Source organism: Crocodylus siamensis, chromosome 14, assembly GCF_052110815.1.
Source record: "Crocodylus siamensis isolate JL-2025a chromosome 14, ASM5211081v1, whole genome shotgun sequence".
Lineage (NCBI taxonomy): Eukaryota > Metazoa > Chordata > Crocodylia > Crocodylidae > Crocodylus > Crocodylus siamensis.
Window position 1 is genome coordinate 14,033,678 of NC_143408.1, and position 24,184 is coordinate 14,057,861.

At 48.9% G+C, this 24,184-nt stretch overlaps 1 protein-coding gene across 5 annotated transcripts in view; it reads right to left on the reverse strand.

Annotated features, from left to right (window-relative positions):
• The window catches only part of ROBO3 (roundabout guidance receptor 3), a 265,930-nt gene that overhangs the window by 37,446 nt on the left and 204,300 nt on the right, over positions 1-24,184 (reverse strand). For 4 of the 5 annotated variants that reach the window (XM_090027268.1, XM_090027269.1, XM_090027270.1 and 1 more), the window contains exon 8: positions 21,848-22,019. The exons of the other annotated variant lie outside the window; for it this stretch is intronic. In XM_090027268.1, the coding sequence (XP_089883394.1) occupies positions 21,848-22,019 (172 nt within the window). The remainder of the gene's footprint in view (positions 1-21,847; positions 22,020-24,184) is intronic. 5 annotated transcript variants of the gene reach the window in all.

Sequence of the window (24,184 nt, forward strand, 5' to 3'; positions counted from 1 at the left end):
TCCTTCCAGTCTTTTCCAATCATTTGAAGAGGCCTTTTCTGCTGACAAGGTTGAAGGCCTTGGTCAGGTCAATGAAGGCAATGTAGAGTGGTCTCCTTTGTTCCTATATTTTTCTTGGATTTGTTGGAGTGAGAAGATCACATCTATGGTGAACCTACTAGTTCTGCGTCTACTGTGACTTGAAGTAAACATGGACAGCAAGGATCTGAAGTCTTCTCAGCACCACTTGAAGAATGATCTTTCCAACAATGCTTAGTAGAGAAATGCCATGATAGTTCTTACAATTACTGTGGTTGCCTTTATTCTTGTACAGTGATTATATCGGTATCTCGCATATCTTGTGACATTGTCCCTACTGTACAGCAGTGAGTAAGAAGCTCATATACGTGGGGAAGGAGCAAAGATTTCCCGCACTTGATCACTTCTGCAGGAACACCATCTTTTCCAGGGGCCTTGCCATTGTTCAGATTACCTATGGCTTTACTTAGGTCCTCAACAGTTGGAATATCATCAGTCTCTTCAAGAAGAGACAGACTCTCAATGAAGTTAAGAGCTGTCTTGGTGACATCACTTTCCCTTGAATAGAGTCCAAGATAATTTTCTACCTGTCTCCATCTGTTGCTTTCAGTCCCTTATGATTTCTTGTGATGCTGCAAGAATGGTACTGACTTCTTTAGAGTTGACCCTATTGCCACCTTGATTTTTCCAGTGTTAAATGCAAACTGAAGTTCATTGCAGTCACAGCCAGTAATCATTGGCAGTGTCCTGAGATATCTTGGACAGTGCCCCTTGATTTTCTCAGTTCCTTCAACATCTGAGCCATTCTTCTTGTGACTTAACATAGCAGTTTGTTTGGTCTTGATAAATAGAATTGATTCATGTGATCATGCCTTGAACCAATCCCAGTTTCTTCTGACCCATTTGCCAAATATAGTCAGGAGCGATAGGGTTTTGGTTTGGTTTTTTTTGAGGCTTCCCCACTTCTCTTCTGCAGTCTCACATAAAAGCTGATCTGAAGCAGCCTCCTACAGAATCTCCATTAACTGCAATGTTTTCAGATGAACAGATGTATTGGTCACCAATACAGAACAGATGTATTGGTGATGTTAATATGTGGCAGTCACTTTTCTTGGAGCAGAAGACTTTCTTTGATTTCAGTTTGGTCTTAGTGATCAAAAGTGAGTGATCAGTGTTGCAATCAGCACTGTGAGGACAACATTACTGAGACTGGACTGCCTAATGGTTATAAGGTCCAACTGGCCAGATCCTGGCTGCCTCCATGATATCTTATGGCATGGCTTCATTTGATAGAACGAGCTGGTGATGCACAAGTTATAACAGAAGCAGAGCTCCAACAGCCTTTGTCCATTATCATTCAAGCTTCCCATGTTATGTAAATCCAGGCAAATTGGCCAGGATTCACTGTCAGCACTGAAGATCTAAGTCCTTAATGTTTGGAATGTTACCAGTAATACTGGCCAGTTCTTCATAAACCTTGTCTTTAATCTCAGCAGGGGAGTAGTGTTGCAATGTAGACAGTCACTAAGGTGACTGTGCCTTCTGAAGTATACAGGCAAAGTGTGACAACCCTCATTGAATTTGAAAGAGAATTCAATGGATTGTTAATCATTTTGAGAAGCTTGTTTGTAACAGAAAAGCCTACTCCATGTTCACATGCATCTTTGGGAGCTTTTCCTTGCCAGAAGAAAGCGTAATATTTTTCTCTTAAGAAGCCAGCTGAGGCCAGACGTGTTTCTTGTAGTATTACAATGTTAATATTTACCTTTGTTTATTCTATATCTATCATGGCTCTCCTAAGAGCATCAGAGATACTCACAAGATCATCATGTTAAAATGTGGAATATTGATTTTTTTTTTCTTTTTGGTTTGGTACAGTGATGCAATCTGCTTTCTGAGTTTTTGCTTGGCTCCAAGCACCCATTAGAGTAAGCAGACTCTGGCAGATCAGCATTGTACTGCCTGCAGGATATGCAGATTTAGAGAGGCAACAGCTGACAGCCAGTATCCCTCTCTTCATCAAACAAGCTGGGCTTATAAGTCTTAACTGCTACCTCCCATGTTGAATTTTTGCTAGAAAGAGAAACTGAAGTTGGAGTGACCTCTCCAGGGCACAAAGGCCCTGCAGGGCAGTACACATGGAGTTACAGAGCAAGGATGGGCAAAATATGGCCCACAGGCTGTATCCAGCCCGCCAGGCCAGTCTATCCAGCCCTGGCTCCTGTCAAAGATGATAGGAGCCAGGAGCAGTATGACCCAGGGGGAGCCATTAGCAGAATGCCGCAGCCCAGCCCTGCCCCACCCCCAGCTATTTCCTTGCTTTCCTTCCCCCACACTGCTCCAGCACTACATGGCTCTTGGCTGCATTGCCAGACCAGGGAGCGTAGGCCTGCGCCGGTACTCTGTGTGTGTGTGTGTGTGTGTGTGTTTGTAGGGTGAATCTCACAAGCACACCCCAACATACACATGCACCCACATGCCCCCTCACACTGCCACACACGCAGACCCCCACATCCCCTCACACACCTCAGTCACCCTCCCCCTACATAGCTTTCCACAAATCCATACCCACCTACACTTCACATAGCCACACACATACCCCCACATGCTCCCTCACCCCACACCCCCCACACCTATCCACCCCCAAACCCCACATACTCCCACAAACCTATACCCCCAGCAATATACAAGAGCAGGACTTTATTTTAAGCTATTATACAATCACCTCTGTGTACACTACACAAACACATGTAAATCAGGACCAAAATATATTTTAAAATTAAATTAATGAATGTTTTAGATGTTCGCTTTTTAGAATATAATTTGGTATTTTTCTGGTTCCAAGATTGCAAGACCCCTTGATGAAAGGAGTATTTCTGGGGGCAAGGGGACGGAGCTCTGGTGGCAAAGGTCAGGGGCTAGGGGCAGGACTTCCAGTCACAAGATGTGACCAGGGAGCAGGGCACCTGCCAAAAGACAGGGCTACCCATGTGGCCCTCGACAGCTTCCCAAAACTTGGTAAGTGGCCCTCCACACAAAATAATTGCCCGCCCCTGTCACAGAGTCATAGAGAAACAGGACTGGAAGGAACCTCCAGAGGTCACCCAGTCCAGCCTCCTGCCTGAGACAGGATCATCCTCATCAAACCAACCCATACAACTATAATCTGGACTCTACATAAGACATGGTACAGTCCTAACACTGTAACCTGCTACAGGTAAAGCAAGAGAACCACAGCAACCAATGTCCTGCTTATATAAAATGTTGTCAATATATGTTCAGGAGGTCCCAGGTAGAGGACCATGCCCCCACTATAGAAGAAGGCAAAAATCTGCACACACCATACGTCAATCTAACCATGGGGTAACATTCCTTCCTGACTCCAAATATGGCAATTGGTTTGATCCTCTAGCCAGGAACCTCTTGCTTTGCTCCCAGAAAGAGAATCAGCACAACCCAGCTAAAGTCCCCAGTCTTGGTGGTAGCCAATGCCCAATGCCTCTGGCAAGGTTTAAAAACACCCTGACACATACAGCAGAAAAAGCTGGGGGGGGAGGGGCCGGGGGGGAGCAACCAGCAAAGCCCAGAAGTGTGTGAAATACCCATGGTAGAAAGTTGGCATAGATCATCCATGACCAGTGGCTGCCCAACCTCTTCTTGAACACCTCCAGTGGAGAGTCCACAATTTCCCTAGACAGTCTATTCCATGGCTTCACTATTCTAACAGTGAACAAGTGTTTCTGGATATCAAATCTAAACTTACTTTCCTGCAACTTCCAGCCATTGGTTTGCATCCTTCTTTCTGCAGAAAGGTGCTTTTTCTCTTTATGGCAACCCTTCAAGTGACTGAAGGCTGCTATCATGTCTTCTCTTAAGCACCTTTTCTGCCTAGCTTCTTCAGCCTCTTCTCACATGACTTGCCTTCCAAGTCCTTGATCATCTTTGTTGCCTGCCTCTGGACCCTCTCTAACTTCTGCATATCTTTTTTAAAATGTGGAGCCTGTAACTGCACAAAGTATTTCAGATGAGGCCTAACCAGTGCTGAGTAGAAAGGCACTATCACCTCCCATGTCTTACACCTAACTTTTCTATTTATGCAGCCCAAAACTGCATTCACCTTTTGAATCGCTGCATTACACTGCAGAGTCATTTGAATCCAGGGCCTACCAAGACTCCCAACGCCTTTTCTGTAGAGCTGCCATCCAGCCAGGTGTCACCCATTTTATAGGTGTGTATTTGATTATTCCTCCTGGGTACAGCATTTTGCATTTGTCTGCATTGAATTTCATTTTGTTAGCTCTAGCCCAACTTTCCAATCTGTCAAGATCCTTCTGATTTATGCACACGTTCTCCAATGTGCTTACAATCCTTCACAGTTTTGTGTCATCTGCAAACTTGCTCAGGAAATTTTCTATGTCAGCATTCAAATAAGTAATAAACAGGCTGAACAGCACCAGACTGAGGACATACCTCTGTGGGACTCTAGATGAAACCTCCTGCCATTCTGACATGGGCCTGTTAATAATTACCCTTTGCTTGCAGCTACTGAGTCACTTGCTGTCCACCAGATAGTAGTTTTATCCAGTCCATATTCTTCCAATTTGTTTATGAGAAGGTTGTGTGGGAGTGTAGCAGGTTCTCACTCCTTTAGCCATATCCAGGAGCCAGTTTTCTCATAAAGCACAGTCAGCTTTCAGTGCCAGTCCATTTATTTTACAGGGGGAATGCTTGTCTCCACAACAAACAAGACAAAGAAACACAAACACCAGACAAATAACAAACAAAAGCAAAAGCTCTAGTCTTTCTTCAGACCTCAGGAGAGAGGCAACCCAGGCTTGGTGCTTGTTCCTCAGCATACCAACCTCCTTCCTCCCATTGCTACCCTCCCTGGGATCTTTTAACTTCCCCTAGGTAGGGCCAGTCAATTATTCCTGTCAGCTGACCCAGGGCTCCTCTCTAATCCCCTGCAGCTGGACTTCAGTCCCTGCACCATACACCTTGTTACCTGGATCTCTGGACTCTCAAGCTTCTCCACATCCTTTTTGAATTGAGGAGCTCAAAACCGGATGCAGTACTCCAGCTGTGGCCTCACCAAGACCAAGTACAATGGGAGAATGACATCCTGGGATTTGCTTAAGAAGCATCTATGGATGCAAGCCAGCATTTTGCTCGCTTTACTGGCCTCAGCATCACACTGAAGGCTCATATTCATTTAGAAGTCAATTATGACCCCCAAGTCCCTTTCATCCGTAGTGCTAACCAGCGTAGCACTACCAAACCTATAAGGATGATGCAGGTTTTTCCTCTCAAGGTGGAGAACCTTGCATTTTTCGGTATTAAACACCATCAAGTTCTCATCTACCCATTTCTTGAGCCTGTCAAGGTCAGCCTGGATCACCCTCCTGTCCTCAGGTGTGGATGCTTTACCCCAGAGTTTGGTATTATTGACGAACTTGGCCAGTCCGCTTCTGACTCCAATGTCCACATCGTTAATGAAGATGTTGAATAATACAGGTCCAAGAACAGAGTGTTGGGGGACCCCACTGGTCAAAGGGCACCACGATGATTGACTTCTGTCAACCCCCACCCCCTGGGTCCAACCATGGAGCCAACTCCCCAGCCAGTGGATTGTGGTGGACCTGAGGCTGCAGTTGGCCAGTTTTGCAAAGAGGTGATCATGGGATACCAGATTGAAGGTTTTCTAAAGTCAAGATATACGACATCTATCTCTTCCCCCTTGTCCAGGTGATAGGTCACCTAGTCATAAAAGGCGATAAGATTGGTCAAGCAAGACCTAGCTGCAACAAACCCGTGCTGGCTATTCCTCAGGATGTTGCTGTCAGCCAGTCTGTTGAGAATGGCCTCTTTAATAATCTTTTCTAAGACCTTCCCCGGGGCAGACATCAGGCTGATGGGCCTGTAGTTTGCCGGATCCACTTTCCTCCCTTTCTTGAAGACAGGCACCACGCTGGGCTTCTTCCAATCTTCAGGTACTTCACCAGAGCACCAGGAGTTCTTAAAGATCCATGCCAGGGGCTGGGCTATGATGCTAGCCAGCTCGAGTACCCTGGGGTGTAGATTGTCAGGGCCAGCTGACTCGAAGGTGTCCAGCCTCTCAAGGTGTTCCTTCATGAGGTCAGCATTGATGGAGGGAAGGGGATCTCCCTCACCCAGGCCTCTCTCACTCAGGCCCCCGTCCCATAGTGGGCAGGGGTGTCCCATGGGACTGATGAAAGACCGACACAAAGTACCCATTTAATAGGTTGGCTTTTTCCTGGGCATCAGTTTTCCCATCTGGTTTAGCAGGGGTCCAATGTAGCCCTTGCTTTTCCTCCGCCTCCCCACATATCTAAAAATGGCCTTTTTATTGTCCTTGATACTTGTAGCCAGTTGGAGTTCCATTGCAGCCTTGGCTTTCCTGGTTTGCTCCCTGCAGGACCGGACCAGAGTAGAGTATTCCTCCTTGGAGGTGGATCCCATCCTCCATCCTTTGTAGGCCTTTCTTTTTAGCTGCAGGAGGTCCGCTAGTTCCCTGGAGAGCCAGGGGGGCTGCTGTGTCTTCTTGCTGCCTTTCCTCTGAGAAGGAATAGCATTAGCTTGTGCACCAAGGACTGCTCCCTTGAGGAGCAACCACTCTTCCTGAGCTCCCCTCCCCTTAGGGTCATGGTCCCTTAGGGCCTCACTGACAAGTCTTCTGAGCTTGTCAAAGTCAGCTTTCCTGAAGTCAAGGACTTCTGTATTGTTGACTGACTTGCCAGCATTACAGCAGATGGTGAAGGTGATCGGCTTGTGGTCACTGTCACCCAGCTTCCCTTTGACCTTTAGGTCGCTGATTAGGTCGTCCCCAGTTGCCAGTACCAGGTCAAGTAGTGCTTAACCTCTCATTGGCCTGTAGACTTCTTGTGTCAGATAGAGCTCATCCACGCATGAGAGGAAGCTTTGCAACTGCTCAGTTTTACCTGAGCGCTCCTCCCACAAGATGTCTGGGTAGTTGAAGTCTCCCACGACAACCATGGACCTGGAGCATGCGGCCTCAGCCAATTCCCTGGCAAACTCCTGGTCAAGCTCTTGACTTTGGGTGGGAGGTCTGTAGTAGACTCCCACTATTGTGTCCCCTGTGCCGTGTTCCCCACGGATTTTAACCCATCCGCCCTGGTTGCCAATATTAGCTTGAGGAGATGCGTAGCTCTCCTTGACATAGAGAGCTACGCCCCTGCCCTGTTTATCTACTTGATTTCTCCTGTACAGAGTATAGCTGTTTATACCTGTGGTAGAGTCATGGGTGGAGTCCCACCAGGTCTCCGTTATCCCTATGACATCATAATTTTTTGCGCTAAGCAGGAGGACAAGTTCCTTCTGTTTATTCCCCAAGCTCCTGGCATTTGTGTACAGGCAGCCAAGTGTCCTCTTGGGGGCTCTTGCCTTGACTACCAGTTGTTCCAGGTCCAGGGCATGGGTGGGCTCCCTGAAGTGCTTTGGCCTGCTGGCTTTGCAAGGGTTGCTCAGTGGGCCAGCAGTGGTGGTAGTCCCCTCGTTCCCTGGCAGGTTTAGTTTAAATCCTGGTGGAGCAGGTCAGCCAGTCTGCCTGAGAACAGCCTCCTCCCCAGTGGAGAGAGGTGGAAGTGTCCCTTCCCAGCAGCTCACTGCCTCTCTCACCGAGTGGACTGTGGTCATGGAAGGCAAAGCCTTCCCGATGACACTATGATTCTATGAGATACCAGCAGCTTGGAGCAAGTTCAGGAAGCACTGTTTGCTGCTCTCACTCCTCCCAGCACTGACAACCAACAAATGAAACAGATGATGACTGGTCAGGCCCTTGTGTCCTTGGTGACAATTTTCATTTAAGGATAGGTTGAAGAGTTTGTTCTGCTAGCCAGATGCATGGAGCATCAGGGGATGCAGGTGCCTGTGGCAGCTCATACACACTTTAAAACACATATAGACAAAAATCCTCTCTCAGCCCCACGAAATAGGTCAAGCAGGAAGGGCAGGGTCCACCGCTTATCCACTTGAGTTGGCATGAGCAGCAGTGACCTGGTAATAAAATGGCAGCTCACCCTAGGCAGCTAGGCTATGGCTTTGAGTGTGCTGTGTAAAGGTGAGAAGACCTATTACAATCATGCAATAGCAATTCCTGGGGCAAGGAAGAGCTAAGAGAACTACATTTGTAATCCTAAAACTGGGAGGCTCATGTTTTATGCAGAGCTTGATAACACTTTCCAGGAGCTACCTTATCTTCTGTTCTGAAAGCTGACCTGCATCCTTGACTGCACTACAAACACAACTGCTCTGCTTTAGTTAAGGTCTGCTAATTGTTGAGCGATGCTTGCATGCAATTCACACACATTTTTGTTGAACAGCTGGTTGAAATCCTATTTGTATGCAATAGGAATCTGAGATACTGGTCTGCCTGGCACTGCATCATGAGCAAAAACCTAGTTAAACTGGCAGCTGGTCTTGTGGGGGCATTTTCCTGAATCAGGGCATTTATGGGATGTTAATCCTAATTTGGAAAATGTGGATGGCAGGGCATAAATCAGAGTTCAGAGACATGATGGCAACCACCCAAGCTTCTACTGGAGAGAACCCACCTTGTTACACACTGCAGCTATGCAAAAATGTAACATAAAATCAAATCCCAGAGTAGGACAAAACAGTCAGTGATGGAACACAGATGCTTTGCTGCTCTGCATTGTCTGAGTAATTACATGGTAATTTTGTGCAACTCCTGATGCTCTTAACACCTAGATTTCCCACACATTAACACCTGAAACTAGTTTTAAGCACTCCTTTAGTGCATCTACACAAGATGCTTTACTGTACAGAAGACTAATCTTCTTTACATTAAAGTGCTACTATGTAATCAAGTGCAGCAGCTACTGCGTGTTAAAATAGGCTAATGCACAATTTTTTACTATTTGCCTGCTTAACGGTCCCCTCTCGCATCAAAGCCAGGACTAGAACATTGTCCCTATGCCCTGGCAGCTGCTGAGCCCCAGCTCTGAGATCAGGGCTGGGCTGGGACGCTGGCCCCCACTGAAGTAGCAGGCAGTTGCCAGGTCTCAACTTCAAGAACAGAGTCAGGGCTGGGACATTATTTCCACATTGGGACATTATCATGTCTGAGATCTCAAAGCTGAGGCCTGGCAGCTGCCTGCTCCTGGGGCAGGGGACAATGTCCCAGTTCCTGCTCTGAGATTGGCGTGGGGGTTGAACAGGAAGCAGCTGCCCAGATCAGGGGTGTGGGTGGGAGGCGGCTGCCACAGAGGCAGTACAGCTCCCCATGTCCTCCAGAGCCCAGCCCAGGGTTGGCACCCAAGGGAACCTAGATCTCCCCCCGGTTGTCATATGTGAGCAGAGCAGGGCAGGAGTAGCCCTGCACTGAACTGCTCCCATCAGGAACAAATCTTCTCTCAACAGGTACACATGTAGACACAGTCTCAGGAAAAGCTTACTGTGTAGAAATGTGCAGTAATCTTTTGGTGCATTAATTGGACATGTAGACATGCCCGTTATGTAGCTCAAAGCTATGCCACTCCAGGGCAGGATTATCTCTGATCCATGTTACCCAGGTTGTGTTACATTAAAGTGTAGCCACTCTAGGCTACACCTTAGTGTAAACACGCCACCCATCCTGCTTCCCCCACCGACCCAGATTAGGCCAACTGCCCCCTACCCCAACACCCCACTCACTGGAACCCCATGCCTCTTCCCCCCGACCCCTGACTGCTTATGGCTCCTCACACTGTCCATTCCAGGGAAGCAAGCAGGGAAAGATTAACCTGCTTGCCTGGCTGCTGCTGCTGCTCTCTGGGCTGGGCTCCCCTGGAGTAGGGGGCATGGGGAAAGACCAGAATGGGGAGGAGGGAGATTCTTACCTTTTAGTCCTCCAGGCCCCTACTGGCCTGAAGTGTTGACCACTCCAAACTCAAGCTAGCCCTAACACCCATCAACATTTGAGCAGCTCACATTGTAACATATAACAAGGCCCTAACAAAGGGAGATCCTGGCTAGGTTCTGGCATACTCCTGTAAATAAAACAACTTGGCAGTGATACACAGAAATAGAAGAAAGGTACCCCAAGTGGGGTCCAGGGGTTCTTTCATGTAGTGGGCTGAGGGATAAATAGTGCAGGAGGAGTAAACAGGAAAAACAAGAAGCTGCCCTTTCCTCTGGGTAATTCCATAACCTGCCAGTCCAATTTGCACAGAGGTCTCTGTCGAAAAATCACAGAATCATAAGAAAAGCTGAGTTGGAAGGGACCTCAAAAGGTTACATCTAAACCAACCCCCTGCTTGAGGCAGGATCATCCCTATCCAAGCTGTCCTAGATAAGTGTTTATATAACCTGTTCTTAAAAGCTTTGAGAACTACCTTCACACGGCTACCAATCAGTGCCCTAAATGTCAAAAACACCCTAACTTGCAGGAGACAAGGGCACGGTCAGTGTCCTGTCATTACAAGGACAGCAAGTAGCTTGTGAAAATATGCTAAAGTGATCCAAGAGGGCTTGCAGAGGGAAATTAGATGCATGTATGAAGGACTGTGCAGGGTGGGAGCTCAGAAGAGAACCTGGAAGAGCAAGGCCATAGCAAGAGGGATCCTGGGAGTGGGAAGGAAGTGGAAACTGGCATCCAGAGCCCAATGGTGAAAAAAGGTGAGGGGGATATCAAGGGAGGAAGGGTAATGTCAAGAGAAAGGGAGAGGTGGAGTAGCATTTCACAGGCCAGACAACAGGGAGGAGAGACCCCCTCCAAGATGTCAGCAGTGGGCTTCTAGTGCTGAAAATGTTCTAGCACATCAATCTGTATGTTCTCCAGTGCTCCTTTTGAAGCTGGCCCTCTAAGCAACAAAGGGCAGATAAGTGGGGCCAGGAGGAAGCAAACAAGTTGGAGGTTTGTGGCTCAGTGCAATGTCTGCTACCCTGGAAGGAAACCAACCTCAGATTCTAGTCTGGACCCTGGTTCCCAATGTGGTAGAAACGTTCCCATTGCACTGCTCTCCAGTTTTTCTTTTATCCAAGGACTGTTAAATGCAAGAAGCAGTGGCTCAGATTCAAAGAGTGCTACAGAAGCAGCTGGTAATTGCCCAGCCTGTGGGTTGGTTGTTATAACCACGAGGCTGGGACGTTAGAGCAGTGGTTCTCAACCTTTTCTGTCCTGAGACCCATCTGTAAACATTAGTGGCCAGTCCCAACCCAGTGGCCCTCCCCGTTGCATCTGGCCCCCAGTGTGTGCGGCCCCCAGTGTGTGGGGCAAGGGGCCCCTTGCAGGCTGGAACTCTTGACAGCCTGCATGGGAAAAAAAATGGTTTCTTGTTTTTCTTTCTTTAAAGAAGAATCCATTTTTAAAGTTTGCTGATCCATCTTTAAAGTTTGTTTGTAACCCATTCATAGATTCTTGTGATCCACTGCATTAGAGGGTGCTTAGAGCCAGGTGTTTGATGATTCCTGGTTGAGTGCCCGAACCTCTCAGCTCCTTGGGTTAAAACATAGGAAGGCTCCTCTTCCCAGTTCTATATGATCAAGTATAAGTGTACATCATAGCCATGCATCTGCCCAGGCATTTCATTGATTTCTGCCCATGTTCAGTCTATGCTTACATGCCCACGTTGCAGGGTAACAGAATCACAAACTGGGCATAAATTGCTAAAAAGCTGATAAACTGCCACTTAAGTGAAAAAAAGGGAATAGAATTCTGCCTAGAGAGTCAGCAGCTACACAAAGATTTGAACCTATATCCCCTGGCTTATAGCCCCATCCCATCCCCATCCTAGGATAAACCCTTCAAGTGCTCCAAGGGCTAACTGTGGCATCACTTGAATGGTGTCCTGCAGGCTTGCTCCCTGCTTCACTTTCTATTGGAGCACATAGGTAAAACATGGGAGAGCAATGTTTTCAGGGCACAAATTAAGAGCATGTGGTGGAGTCAGATGGAGCCAGGAAATGTCCTAGAGCTCTCAGATTTAGAACTCAGAGGAGCAATCTACCCGGCTATGTGCTATCCCAAAGCAGCTCCTCAGTGGGAACCTTCAGGACAACCCTGAAGTGAGCTGGCCTGCCCGCTTCACAAACTCTAGAGGGTGTCACTCCAAAGACTGCCCATACAGAACTCCCTCCATCGGCATTCCTACCAGTACTATACCAAGAACAGTTAATTTTCTGTCTCAGCCCAGCAGCCCCAAAGGTGTTAAGCTCAGCGGGCCAAGGAGATTGCAAGTTCTGCCTATTATTTATAACCCTAATTGCTCTGCATCATCAGGAAGCAGGAGACACACAAAGGGCATTGGAGAATTCACACACAATTGAATTCCCCAGTAACAATCAGCAGAGAAAGAACACACAAGAAGAAGAAGAAGAAAAAAAACAATCAGGGTAAAGATGTTGGCTCAGACAGAAATTATCTGTCGTGCCTGGCAAGCTGCCAGCAGGCAGGCCCTGTGCCTGTCATTTCCACAGAGAGACAGGTGCTTTTGGCCTGCAACACAGCAACAGACAAAGCACCTGACACTAGATCTAATGGCACTTGTGTGACCTGCTGGTTATTACAGGCAACAGCTTCCTCCCACCCCATTCTTATACTCTGATCTGAAGAAGAAGGCCTGAATTGAAATTCTCCTTGCTGCCTGAAATCACTTGTTGCTCCTCAGGTCACCATTCCCCTGGCTCGAGCCTACATCTGCTGAGGTGTAGCAGGGTGAAGTGCCACAGGAAGTAGAGCATGGGTGGGTGAAATACTGCCCAGGGGCCAGATCTGGCCCGCCAGACCATTCTATCTGGCCCACAGGGCCCCTAAAAAATTTAGAAAATTAGTATTTATTTGATCCTGGCTGCCTGTCAAAGATGACAGGAGCCAGGGGCAGTAGTACCCAGGGGAAGCCAGCAGCAGAACCCAGAAGCAAGGCCTGCCCAGCCCTGTCCCCCCACCCAGAAGATCCTGCCTAGCACAGGCTTCTGGCCTGGGACCGTGGGGCTGTTCCTGCTTCCCTGAGCCGGAGAGCGAAATGTGGCCCTTGACAGCTTGCCAAAACTTGGTAAGCAGCCCTCCGCCCAAAATAACTGCCCACCCCTGAAGTAGAGGGAGGCTTATTGGCATTAGCAACCCCTGTCACTGTAGAATTTCAACTGTGAAGTTCATGTTTTCTACCTGCTCATCAGGGAGGATGTCCCCAGAGTTTGTAAGTGGTAGTGAGTCCTGACTCAGCTTAGATCACCAGTACTGTTGGTATTCTGTTCCTGCACATGCTACGGTGTCCTGCCTTTAGTATCTCTTCTTTTGCACCTCACTGGCACTGGTGCCTCTGGTCTATGGATCAGGGCTGTACTGGCCCTAACTGTGCCTTAGGGGCACCACTTGTGACCTCCAGCTGTTGGCACTGGATTTATGACCCAGCCCTGATACCTTGTTCCAGGTGGGCCCAACCTTTCTGAATTTTCACCATTCAATAATAGGTGAATTTTCTTGATATGCAGTGGCTATGTCTACATGAGATGCTGACTGCGCAGTAGCTTGTTATACTGTGCAGTAATATCACATAGCATGAAACATTATGCGATAATACTGTGCAGTCAGTGTCACCAAAAATCCGTTCACTGTGTATGCAAGTACTAAATGACTGTGCAGTAACAACTGCACAGTCAGCATCTTGTGTAGACACGGCCAGTGATAGCAGATAAGCCTAATGTGAGTAAATCAAACAAAATGACTACACAATACTGCTTATTTACCAGTCCTAGGGCTTCACAAGGAGACAGTACATCTGGCCAGTTTGCAAATGCCACCCTGTGGTTCTTGCTTGAATGTTGGACATTCAGTCTTGGAGGTTGGGGGCCTTTGCCCACCCCAATGAGGCAGGCGAGACAGGCCAGTGGTGTGCCCTTCTTAGGCAACCTGCTGACCCCCAGATCCCCTGGGCTCACCATAATGACGTCGAACGTAGCGTGGACACCTGATCAGCAGAGCACAATGCATCCCAGAACTCCTGAGCTCAAGCAATCCGCCAGCCTCAGGAGTGCTGAGCTGTGGTGCACAATACCCCGTCATGGGGGGTGGCCATCGGCCCCCAACCTCTCAGACTGCTGAAGTCCAACATTATAGCAAGAATCACAGGGTGGTGTTGAGGTACAGGCCAGATGTACTGTCTCTTTGTGAAGCCCTTGGACTGGTAAATAAGTAATTTTGTGTAATCATTTTGTTTGCTTTACTTACATTAGTCTTATCTACTATCACTGTGTATCAATAAAATTCACCTATTATCGAAAGAAGGTGTCATGGTTGGCCACTTTTAGAAAGGCTGGGCCCGCCTGAAACTGGGTTGTAAATTCAGTGCCAACAACTAGCAACTCTGCCAGGACTCAAAGGCAGTAATCTGGCTGATACGGAGTGAACCTCTTTAGAGGGGTCAGCCAAGATCCATAGCAGAGTGAGGTGTGGGACTACAGATGGAGACCTGTGTTTAAGGTGAAGCTGTACAGTAGTTCCAACTAGGGTTTTAACCTAAGTAACCACGTTTACGTCAGAGTCTTTTGTACAGGAGGCTAATCACAAGCAGCTGTGGTCCCCTGACCCCTCCCCCCCACGAATAGCATGAATATCCTAGAAAGTAAAGGAATAGATTGTAGGAGCAGGAGAATATTAACAGATACTGAGTGCAGCTGTGTAGACAAAGGGTGTTTTTTTCTTAGAAGTTTTTTAAACAGAACAAGTCCCAACCAGGAAAAAAATGGGTCTTGCAGACACTGTGACTCTGAAGTTTTTTTTTAGGACTGACAGGGTTCCCAAAAGATTGTATGCGGTTTGTTGATGGATCCAGTTGTATGAAAAGAAAACCCCAAAAAACAGGGTTCACTGTGGTAAATGTAAAAACAGGCTGCAGAAACAGTAGCTCTGCTTCCAGAGAAAAGCCAGAGCTTTGCTGGATTGGTTACTCACATGGTTAAATGCAGTGCCCTCAAAGTTATAAAAGGTCAGTCAAATTTAGAAAGGTTGAGCCTGTCCAGAACAAGGTATCAGGATAGGGTCATAAATTCAGTGCCAGCACCAGACACTCCCATAGCTAGGCCCAGGCATCACAGGTATTGCTTACTGGGTCCACTTGCCCTGCCTCTATCTGTTTAACCAGCTTGGCCCTTGTAGGGCTGCTTTGCCACCATCTCTGCCCCTTTTCAGGGCTCATCTCATAGAGTGCCTTCTCAAGACACCCCACTTCACCTTCCAACCACCACTTTAAGCCACTCATGGTCCCCTGGCAGAAACAGAACACCAAACCATGAACTAGCCAGTTACCCACTCAAACACAAAACCCACTAACTGCTGCAAAACAAACATCTGCCCCCACTCTGCTGGTTCCCTCCCAGCCTTTGGGGCAGGGACAGGCAATTATTTCGGGTGGAGGGCCACTTTCTGAGTTTGGACAAGCCATTGAGGGCTGTAAGGTTAACACTGCCCCTTGACAGGTGCCCTGCCCCCTTGGTCACTATTTTGGGACTTGAAGTCCCACCCCTACCCACTGACTTTTGCCTCTGGACATCCCTTCCCTTGCCCCCGAAAGTACTCCTTTCAGCAAGGGGGGTTGCCATCTTGGAATCACAAAAATACCAAATTATATCCTAAAAATCACACTACTGCAATAGTCATTAATTTGATTTCAAAAAATATTTTTGTCCTGATTTACATGTATTTGTATAGTGTACATAGAGGTGATTGTACATAGCTAAAAATGAAGTCTTATTTTTGTATGTTGGGGGTTATGGGTGGGGGGTATATGTTTGTTGGGGGCTGTGGGTGTATGGGCATGTGGGGTGTGGAGGAGGGTATGGGTGCATGGGGGGTTTGTGGGGAGTGGATAGGCATGGGGGTGTGGGTGTTTGCGTATGTGAGGTGGCAGGAGCATATGGGTGTGTTGTATGGGGGATGCTGGTGGCTATGGGGATGGTGAGTGTGTGGGGAGAGGGTGTCTGGGGAGGGTTATGGCATGTGAGGAAGGGGAGGGCTTGCCCACAGACCCCACCCCACGACAGGCAGAGCCCCTGCCAATGCTCCGCTAAGCCCAGGCTCCACGTTCCTAACCCTGGGGCATCAGTGCAGGCCCCGTGTTCCCACTCACTCCTGAGCCTCTGAGCAGCAGGAATGGGGAAGGGAGGACAGTGAAACTCCTAGAGAGGAAGTAGATCCCAAGGATGCTACAGGGAATGAAGACGCACTTCTGCACACCTGCACGTGCCTGGTTGTAAGGAGCAGCAGGGCTGTTCAAGCCCCCTGGTGTAGTATCTCTAGGCTGCTTGTGCAAATGCATCCTGTATATTCACTGTCCTGGTTCTAAGTACATGGCTCCTATTGTATGGACCGGCTCCTGCCCAGCTTTAACTTCTGTACCATGGGTGGCCAGCACAGACCTGTCTCAACCTGCAATTCACTTTCTGGACTTCAAGCCTGGTCTGGTTCCCTGATGTCAGCTGTGCTCTAACCATTTCTCAGAACTGCTTATGTCTCAGCTCTGACCTAGGAAAGGAAACACTGAAGGGCAGATAGAGCAGGCATGGTTTTAGGGAAAGGAAAGGAGAGGCAGGGAGGAGTGAAAGGTAGGAGTAGTGCTGGCCCCCCGGGACAGTTTCTCCTGGTGAGTGATGATAGCTGAGATAATACTAAGCTACAAGGATCTGACCATTCATTATCTATGTGAGGCATCTCCTGTCTTCAATCTTTACCAACCTCCCAAGGGTGCCTCACCCTAGATTCAGGGCTTATGATGATGATTACCCTGTGTTTACACCCTGGAGCTTGGATGAGAAGGTAGGATGGTCTAATGGTTATGGCATGACCTGGAACTTGGGAGATGCAGGTTTAGTTCTCTGCTCTACCAAATACTTCCTCTGTTATCACGGGCAAATCACCATGTATCTCTGGGCTTCAGTTTCTCATCCCTGCAATGGAGATAGCATCACCAAGGATGCATCTGTCATGGCCAGGAGGTGCTCAGATACTCTAATCATGGGTACAAACAAGAATCAAATCTGAGTTCTGGCCTGTGCTTCAGGTTGCTCTAACATGAGGCTTGGCCTTACTGATTGCAGCAGGAGCACAATGAACTGGAGATATCGCCTTTGGGCTGAATTGCACATCAACATGCAGCAGAGGAACCTGGAAGTTTGAAACTGGGAATGAGGGGGGAAAGGAGACAGAACCAACCCACAGCAGCTCCAGGTGTAGGTTGTCATCTGATCCAAGTGCTAGAACTCCATACAGGGCAGGCAAAGAACAATGCTGCTGCTACTACAGGCCCCAGTGTGTCATTGCTAAAGTCCTGGGACCTGCTGCTTTGCTTGGGAAGACCCAAGACCAGGCTTCTGGGTCAGCATGGCCAGCAGCAACCCTGTGCCTCAGCAATGAAGATATGGAACAGCTTGATTCTAATGAGCTTGCATAGAAAAGTGGCAGAGATACTGCATGGGGAAAGGGCAGGAAAAAAAATCATACCCACACCACTAGAGCTCCTGTAATAGCCTAGCGCTCCTGGGATAGCTTCCCCAGTACACAGTAGCCCACATCAGGGATTGTGGTTTGTTTGCCCATGCAGACTGGCTGGATCCAGTCCTTAGTGAGTTAGCCAACATCTGCCCATGCTGACCTTCTGCCCACTGTCACAGGGTCATGGCTCACGCCTGCTGTTGGCTTGCATTTGTGGGCTCAGCTCAGTCACTCTTTGCAGACAAGGATAAATGTAGCAGGACCAGGCTTTAGGGGTGGCTGTGATGCCCCCCTCATGGCCATCTGGCTCCTGTCCCACTCTAGCTCCCCAGCGTACTCTCTTATTCTCTCACCTGCCACAACTCAATGGAATTATTTTCTGTTGTGGAAGGGAGGCTGTCCCAGAGTTCCCGAGTGAGCCCTAGAATCATAGCATATTAGGGTTGGAAGGGACCTCAGGAGGTCATCTAGTTCAAGCCCCTGCTCAAAGCAGGACCAGCCCCAACTAGATCATCCCAACCAAAGCTCTATCTAGTCAGGTCTTGAAAATGCCCAAAGATGGAGATTACACCACCTCTATGGGTAATCTGTTCCAGTGTTTTACTACCCTCCTAGTGAAACAATTCTTTTTAATATCTAACCTAAGTTTCCCTTGCTGCCCAGTATGCTGTTAGCCTTCTTGGCAACCAGGGCACACTGCTAGATTCTATTCAGTTTATCATCCACTGTAAGCCCCAGGTCCTTTTCTGCAGAGCCGCTGCACAACCAGCTAGTCCCCAGCCTGTACCAGTGCATGGGGTTGTTCCGTCTTAAGTGCAGGACTTTGCACTTGTCTTTGTTGAACCTCATGAGATTCCTTTTGGCCCAATCCTCCAATTTGTCTAAGTCACTCTGAATCCTAGCCCTACCCTCCAGCCTATCTACCACTTCCCCCAGCTTGGTATCATATGCTAACTTGCTGAGGGTGCACTCTATGACATTTGCCAGGTTCTTGATGAAGACACTGAACAAAACTGGCCCAGGACTGACCCCTGGGGCACTCCACTTGATACTGGTGGGCAACTGGACATTGAGTCACTGATTACTACTATGAGCTTGATGCTCCAGCCAGTTTTCTATCCACTTTACAGTTCTAGCTAGCTTCAGGCCAGCTGATCCCCAGTCCTGTTCTTCAAACCTTAAGTGGGGCCCCCTTTGGCCCCATCAGTGCCTCAGGATACCATCTACCTTAAGAATTAATTATTCATGGCCTCCTCTGCTCCTACAGCCTTGCCCATGCCTTGCATATATCACTGAGTCACCATTTGCCTTCCTGTGTAGGCTTCAAGTCTGGCTGTTGACCGATGGCCTAGACCCACCCTCTTTGACCTGGTCGTTCCAGTCTCAGCCTTTGTTCAGTCTCATGTTGCCTCTCTTGGCTCAGGCTCTGGCCCTCTCAGCTTCAGCCTGTTTTGGTCTCACAGGGTAGTGAGGAAGCAGAGCTTTGCACATTTCCTGGATCTTTTAGTGTCATTTTGCGAACCTTGCTGAAGGGAATGCTGGTGGAGACAGGTTCATATGGGGAGATTTGTTTACACTCTGAGAAGCTTCTAGAGAGGCAGAAAGAGAGCTTATTTTTGGTTAACAGCACTGGCCTAGTGGAGGCAGGAGAGAGAGAGAGAGAGAGTAGGGAAGACTGTGGAAGGGATCAGCTGCATAGTGTGGGGCAGGAAAGGACATGTACAGGGCCTAGCTGCTTGCTGCTGATCTCCCGTGCCAGCCTCCAACCCAGCTGGTCTACCCTCCAGCTCCCTACCATGAGCAATTCTGGGGATTCTCTAACCATCTCCACAAAGGACACAATTGCAAAGTGGAGAGGATGCAGTCTTATACAGTCATTGTTGGGATCTTCCTGGACATGAAAACTTGGAGGGTCCAGTGCTGTGATATAACTGATCTTGCCTTTCCTCATCATTCAGGTGATAGTGCATTTTGCTGGATCAGTAGTTTCTCCCAAACGACAAGGATTGTGATCCCTGCCTGAAGAAGGGTGTCTGTGCCCAAAAGTACATAGTGAAGAAGAAAAAGCAGATTGGAAACAGGGGACGTGGCAATGAGAACCTGCCTGAAACATTTCCATCCAGTAAGACCAACTGTTTGGCTCTAAATGTGGGAGGAGAGGATAATTTTGGTCTCAGTGATATGTGTATTAACAGGATCTTCAGCTGCAGAACAGATCCCCTGGCTGGTTTTATGGCCCTAGCCTTGTAGAACAGGTGCACTTGCCCATAATAACCAATAGCACTGCCAGAAGCCTGGTATCTCACAGCCTGCGAGGGACACAAACTGTGTTTCCCAGCTCCACTGCACCTGGCCTCCATCAATGGGGACTGTAAAGCATAGGCCCTGCCTTCAGGGGCTAGGCTGAATTTAAAAAAACAAAGCATAAATGAGCGTTAATGGAGTTACTCTGGCTTACTCATTGCAAACTGCCCCCTGTGAAGTTTTGCATTGTCTGGAAACAACTGACTAAGGATGAAGCTGTGTTAACTGTGTCAGAAGTCAAAAAGTGTCCATGCAAAGTACTTCATTTTTGCAAGCTGCAGTCCTCAAAGGCATTGCTATGAACAGCTGCCTCTTGCTGTCATTAGCTACAGCACCCCTAGCCTGAGGGGTTCTCCTGAAAGAATGATTGGTTCTAAAAGGCTGGGCTGGGGCTGGGACAGGCTCCCTGCAGGTTTCCAACAGAAAAAGCCTCCAATAAAGTTGGGGATTCACTAACAGCATGAAAACCTCTAGCTCAGGTCTTGCAGGATGCAGCAATTTCTTCACATCTTCTGCTGTTGCCTGGAAAGTTCACCAGGAGGCTTAAATAAACAACAGTATGCTTCCGAACTGGGAAAAAAACTACTTGCAGAGGCCAGGCCATGGCTCCCTTCCCCTCCTCGCTGCAGATTCTTTGGGCACTTTAGGGCTTCACAAGACACTGAGCCAACAACCTGTAGCACCGATGGGATGTACCAGACCTCAAGCCAGTACTAGGTTGCACTCCTGCCCAGGCTAGGGCAGTGACAGCTTGCCATAGAACCAGGAGCAGGTGGCAGAGGCCCCAGAAAGGAATCAAACAGCTGGGCTGAGTGAAAGATGGACACTCTGGGCCATGGTAAAGCCAGGTAGCTGGTGCACTGCCCACAGCCCTCATCACTGCCTCCCTCTTGCCAGGTGTGTTTTATGGGCTCCTGACACTGCTGGGAACCCTGAAGACCAAACTCATCTTAGGACGAAGGAGCTGTAGCTCCACTTCATAGAAAGTTTTCCCTTTTTTCACGTCACTTGCCCTCTCAGACCACCTCATGTTAACCCCACCCTAGGTCTTTCTCTTTTTCTTTCTGCATTTTCCCAGCCTCCGTCTCTGCATCCTGTCTTCCACATCCTTACACATGCACCAAAACCTTCCATTGCTCATCCAGTTTAGAGGGCACCATCCTGGCTAGGAGGCCTGGCTCTCCAGGTCCCACAGGTCATGGTTTATGCCCCCAGTCTCAGCTGGCAGGCTACCTCTGCACACCTGGGAAGCAAGGATTTGAGCTCCTTTTATCCAGATCAGAAACACTTAAAAATCTTGCACCCCTGAAAATGCAGCCTGGAAGATAAACTTACTGGCTACCAAAACACATATCCCAGTCCCAGTTTCCTTGGGATGACAGTGAACAGCAAGCAAGGCAGTGAAACCTGAGTGAGATCAAGTGAACATACCCAGATGGAATTCTGAAGCAGGCTGTTGCCCTGCTTGTATGGAGAAGTCGTGCTGACCTCTCTTCATCCAGAACCTACCCCAGGAATAGGGAAGGCAGATGTTTAAACAGACTGCTAGTCCAAAGACAGCATCACCAGCTATCTCTACTATCAGGTCACTGGCCACATCCGGCCAACTGCCAGCTCAAGGAACCATCCAAGTGACAGCCAGCAGAAGCCTGTGACAGTGCCCACTGGGAAGGCTAACTCCTGTGTCTCTGGCCAGTCTTCATGCAAAGCCCGCTTGGAAACTCAGCCATTCTCCTTCCCATCCCTGTGAACCAAGTAGTCATGCTCACACCATTCCCCTCAGACCAACTCCAAACAAAGCTTGTGCTGCCAGGCCTGTGGCTCTCTGAATACTGCTGCCACAATTCCCAACTTCCTCAGCATGGCTCCTGAGGGCAAGGGAGCCTGCAAAGGCTTTGCACCACACCCTGAGGCCAAGACTTATCTAGGGCTACCCTTCTACCCCAGTTCTGCTGGGCTTGGCCAAGAGGCTACACCCAATACTCCCTCTGCCCTCTGAAGTCCTTCCCCAGACATTTTTGCTCATCACCTGCTATGCAACTCACCCTCATGAGTACTCACCATCCTCCACCTCCAGCAGGGCCTTGGCCAGGATACTCCCTGCCACACTGATGGCCTGGCACATATAGTAACCAGAGTCTGCTGTCTGCACATCTGTGATGGTCATTTCCCCACTTGGGGCCACAGAGAAACGGCTCATGGACTGAGGGGGCTGGCTGGGAAACAACAGGATCTGAAGGAAAACACAAAGAAAAAGGCCCTGACACTCCATCCTGGGAGGGCTGCATGTACTGGGACACAAGAGAAAGCAGTGCCTCTGCAGAGATCTCCAAAATGTAACTTCAGTCTCACAGGAACAGCAGAAGCCCAGAGGGCAGAACTCTGCTCCCCACTGTGCACCGAATGGCAGATTTCCAGCTGCATAAGCAGCCTTTTTGGTACTGACACGACTTGCATGTCTACTGCAACTGCGCCATGCACACACAAATGAATACACAGAGACCGAGCATGGTCAGTAGTTTATATACCAGCTGGGCACTTAAGCATGCCCACTATGGATATGTCATGAAAATGTAGCTGGCCAGAAACCCACAAACAACATGTGCTAGGGAAAAGAAGTCCTTTCTCCATTATAGCCCCACAGGCTGAGTGGTTAAGGGACTTGTCCAGGAAGCAGGATCCTGGGATTCCAGCTCCTACTGCCTGAGGGGACAGGAACCTGCAGCTCTCCAACTTCCCAACTGAGTTCTCTAATTGCCACACATGACCCATCAGAGATGTTCTAGCATCCTGTCCAATGCTCCATCTGAAGCTAGGTTCCTGAGCAGCCAAGTGAGGGAGGAATGTGGGGCTACTTGGAGTACAAACAAGAGTGTGGATCTCTGTGAAATCAGTGCTGCTTTAGAGGTGAGCAAGCCCTGGTTTTTAGCCTGGATTCTTGCCCCCAGTGGAAAAGAAACTTTTGCACTGCTCACCATTCATTTTACCCAATAACCATTTAACTCAAGGGGCAATGGCTCAGCTTCAAAAGAAGTGCTGGAGAGGAAGACTGGGTAATGCTGGCCTATAACATGGAGGGAGGCCCCTCTTCTTGGACTGTTCCAAGATTTCTGCTCAGGTATATGCCTAAACAACTGTGTACATACTCAGCCCATGTGCAGTCTTCTGCACATACTTGGAGTACTACACATCCTCTGCCAGCAGAATGGGGTCAGAGGAAGGGCAGGCTGAAGTGCTCTGGGTCAAGATTCAAGGGGGCCATGAGGAGAGCGATTTGACGGTGGGGGTCTACTACAGACCCCCCCAACCAAGGGGAGGAGCCGGACTGGGAAGTTTTGGGCCAGCTTCCAGAGGCACTTAAGGCAAGGGATGTAGTTGTCATGGGTGATTTCAATTACCCGGACATCCGCTGGGAGGAACAGTCAGCCAGGACAGACCGTTCCAGGAGGTTCCTGGCTGAGATACAGGACCTCCACTTAATTCAGGAGGTGCACGGTCCCACCAGAGGAAACGCCCTGTTGGACCTGGTCCTGGCCATAGGCGATGACCTGGTAAGGGGCCTCCAGGTTCTTGACCACCTGGGCGATAGCGATCATCGCTGGCTGGAATTCACCATCTAGTGTAGGGTGTCAAGGGTCTGCAGCAAGACAGTAGCCCTAGACTTTAGGAGGGCCAACTTCAACAAGTTGAGGAGACTAGTGGGTGAGGTGCTGGGGTCCTTGAGGGCAGGGGAACTCAATGTCCAGGACGAGTGGTCATTCCTTAAGGAAACAATACTCAGGGCCCAAGGGGAGTCCATCCCAACAAGAAGCAAGGGGGGCAAGAGTGCCCGAAAGCCCCCCTGGCTCACCAAGGGCATCCGAGAATGCCTGCTTACCAAAAAGGCAGCATACACCCAGTGGAAGGGGGATGCTATCTCCAAAGTGGAGTATACCTCCTCTGCTCGGGCCTGTAGCGGGGCTGTCAGGAAAGCTAAGGCAGACATAGAGCTAGGACTAGTGTCCAAGATCAAGGATAATAAAAAGTCCTTTTTCAAATATATACGGAGGATGAAGAAGGCACTGGGTAATGTGGGGCCCTTGCAAAGTACACTGGGCAATCCAGTGGTTGCGCCAGAGGAGAAAGTGGAACTCTTTAACCAATTCTTCACCTCCATTTTCTTGTGCAGGGACCGGGACTTCCCTGCTGTGATGCCAGATGGACTCGAGGGGAATGCCTCCGGACCTCAGGTTGGGGAGGACCAGGTTAGAGAGCTTCTGGAGGGGCTGGATGTGTTCAAGTCAGCGGGTCCAGATGCTCTCCACCCCAGGGTGCTGAGGGAGCTAGCTGGGGTTATTGCAGGGCCCTTGGCATGGCATATGGGTGCTCGTGGTGCTCGGGCCAGGTGCCAGATGACTG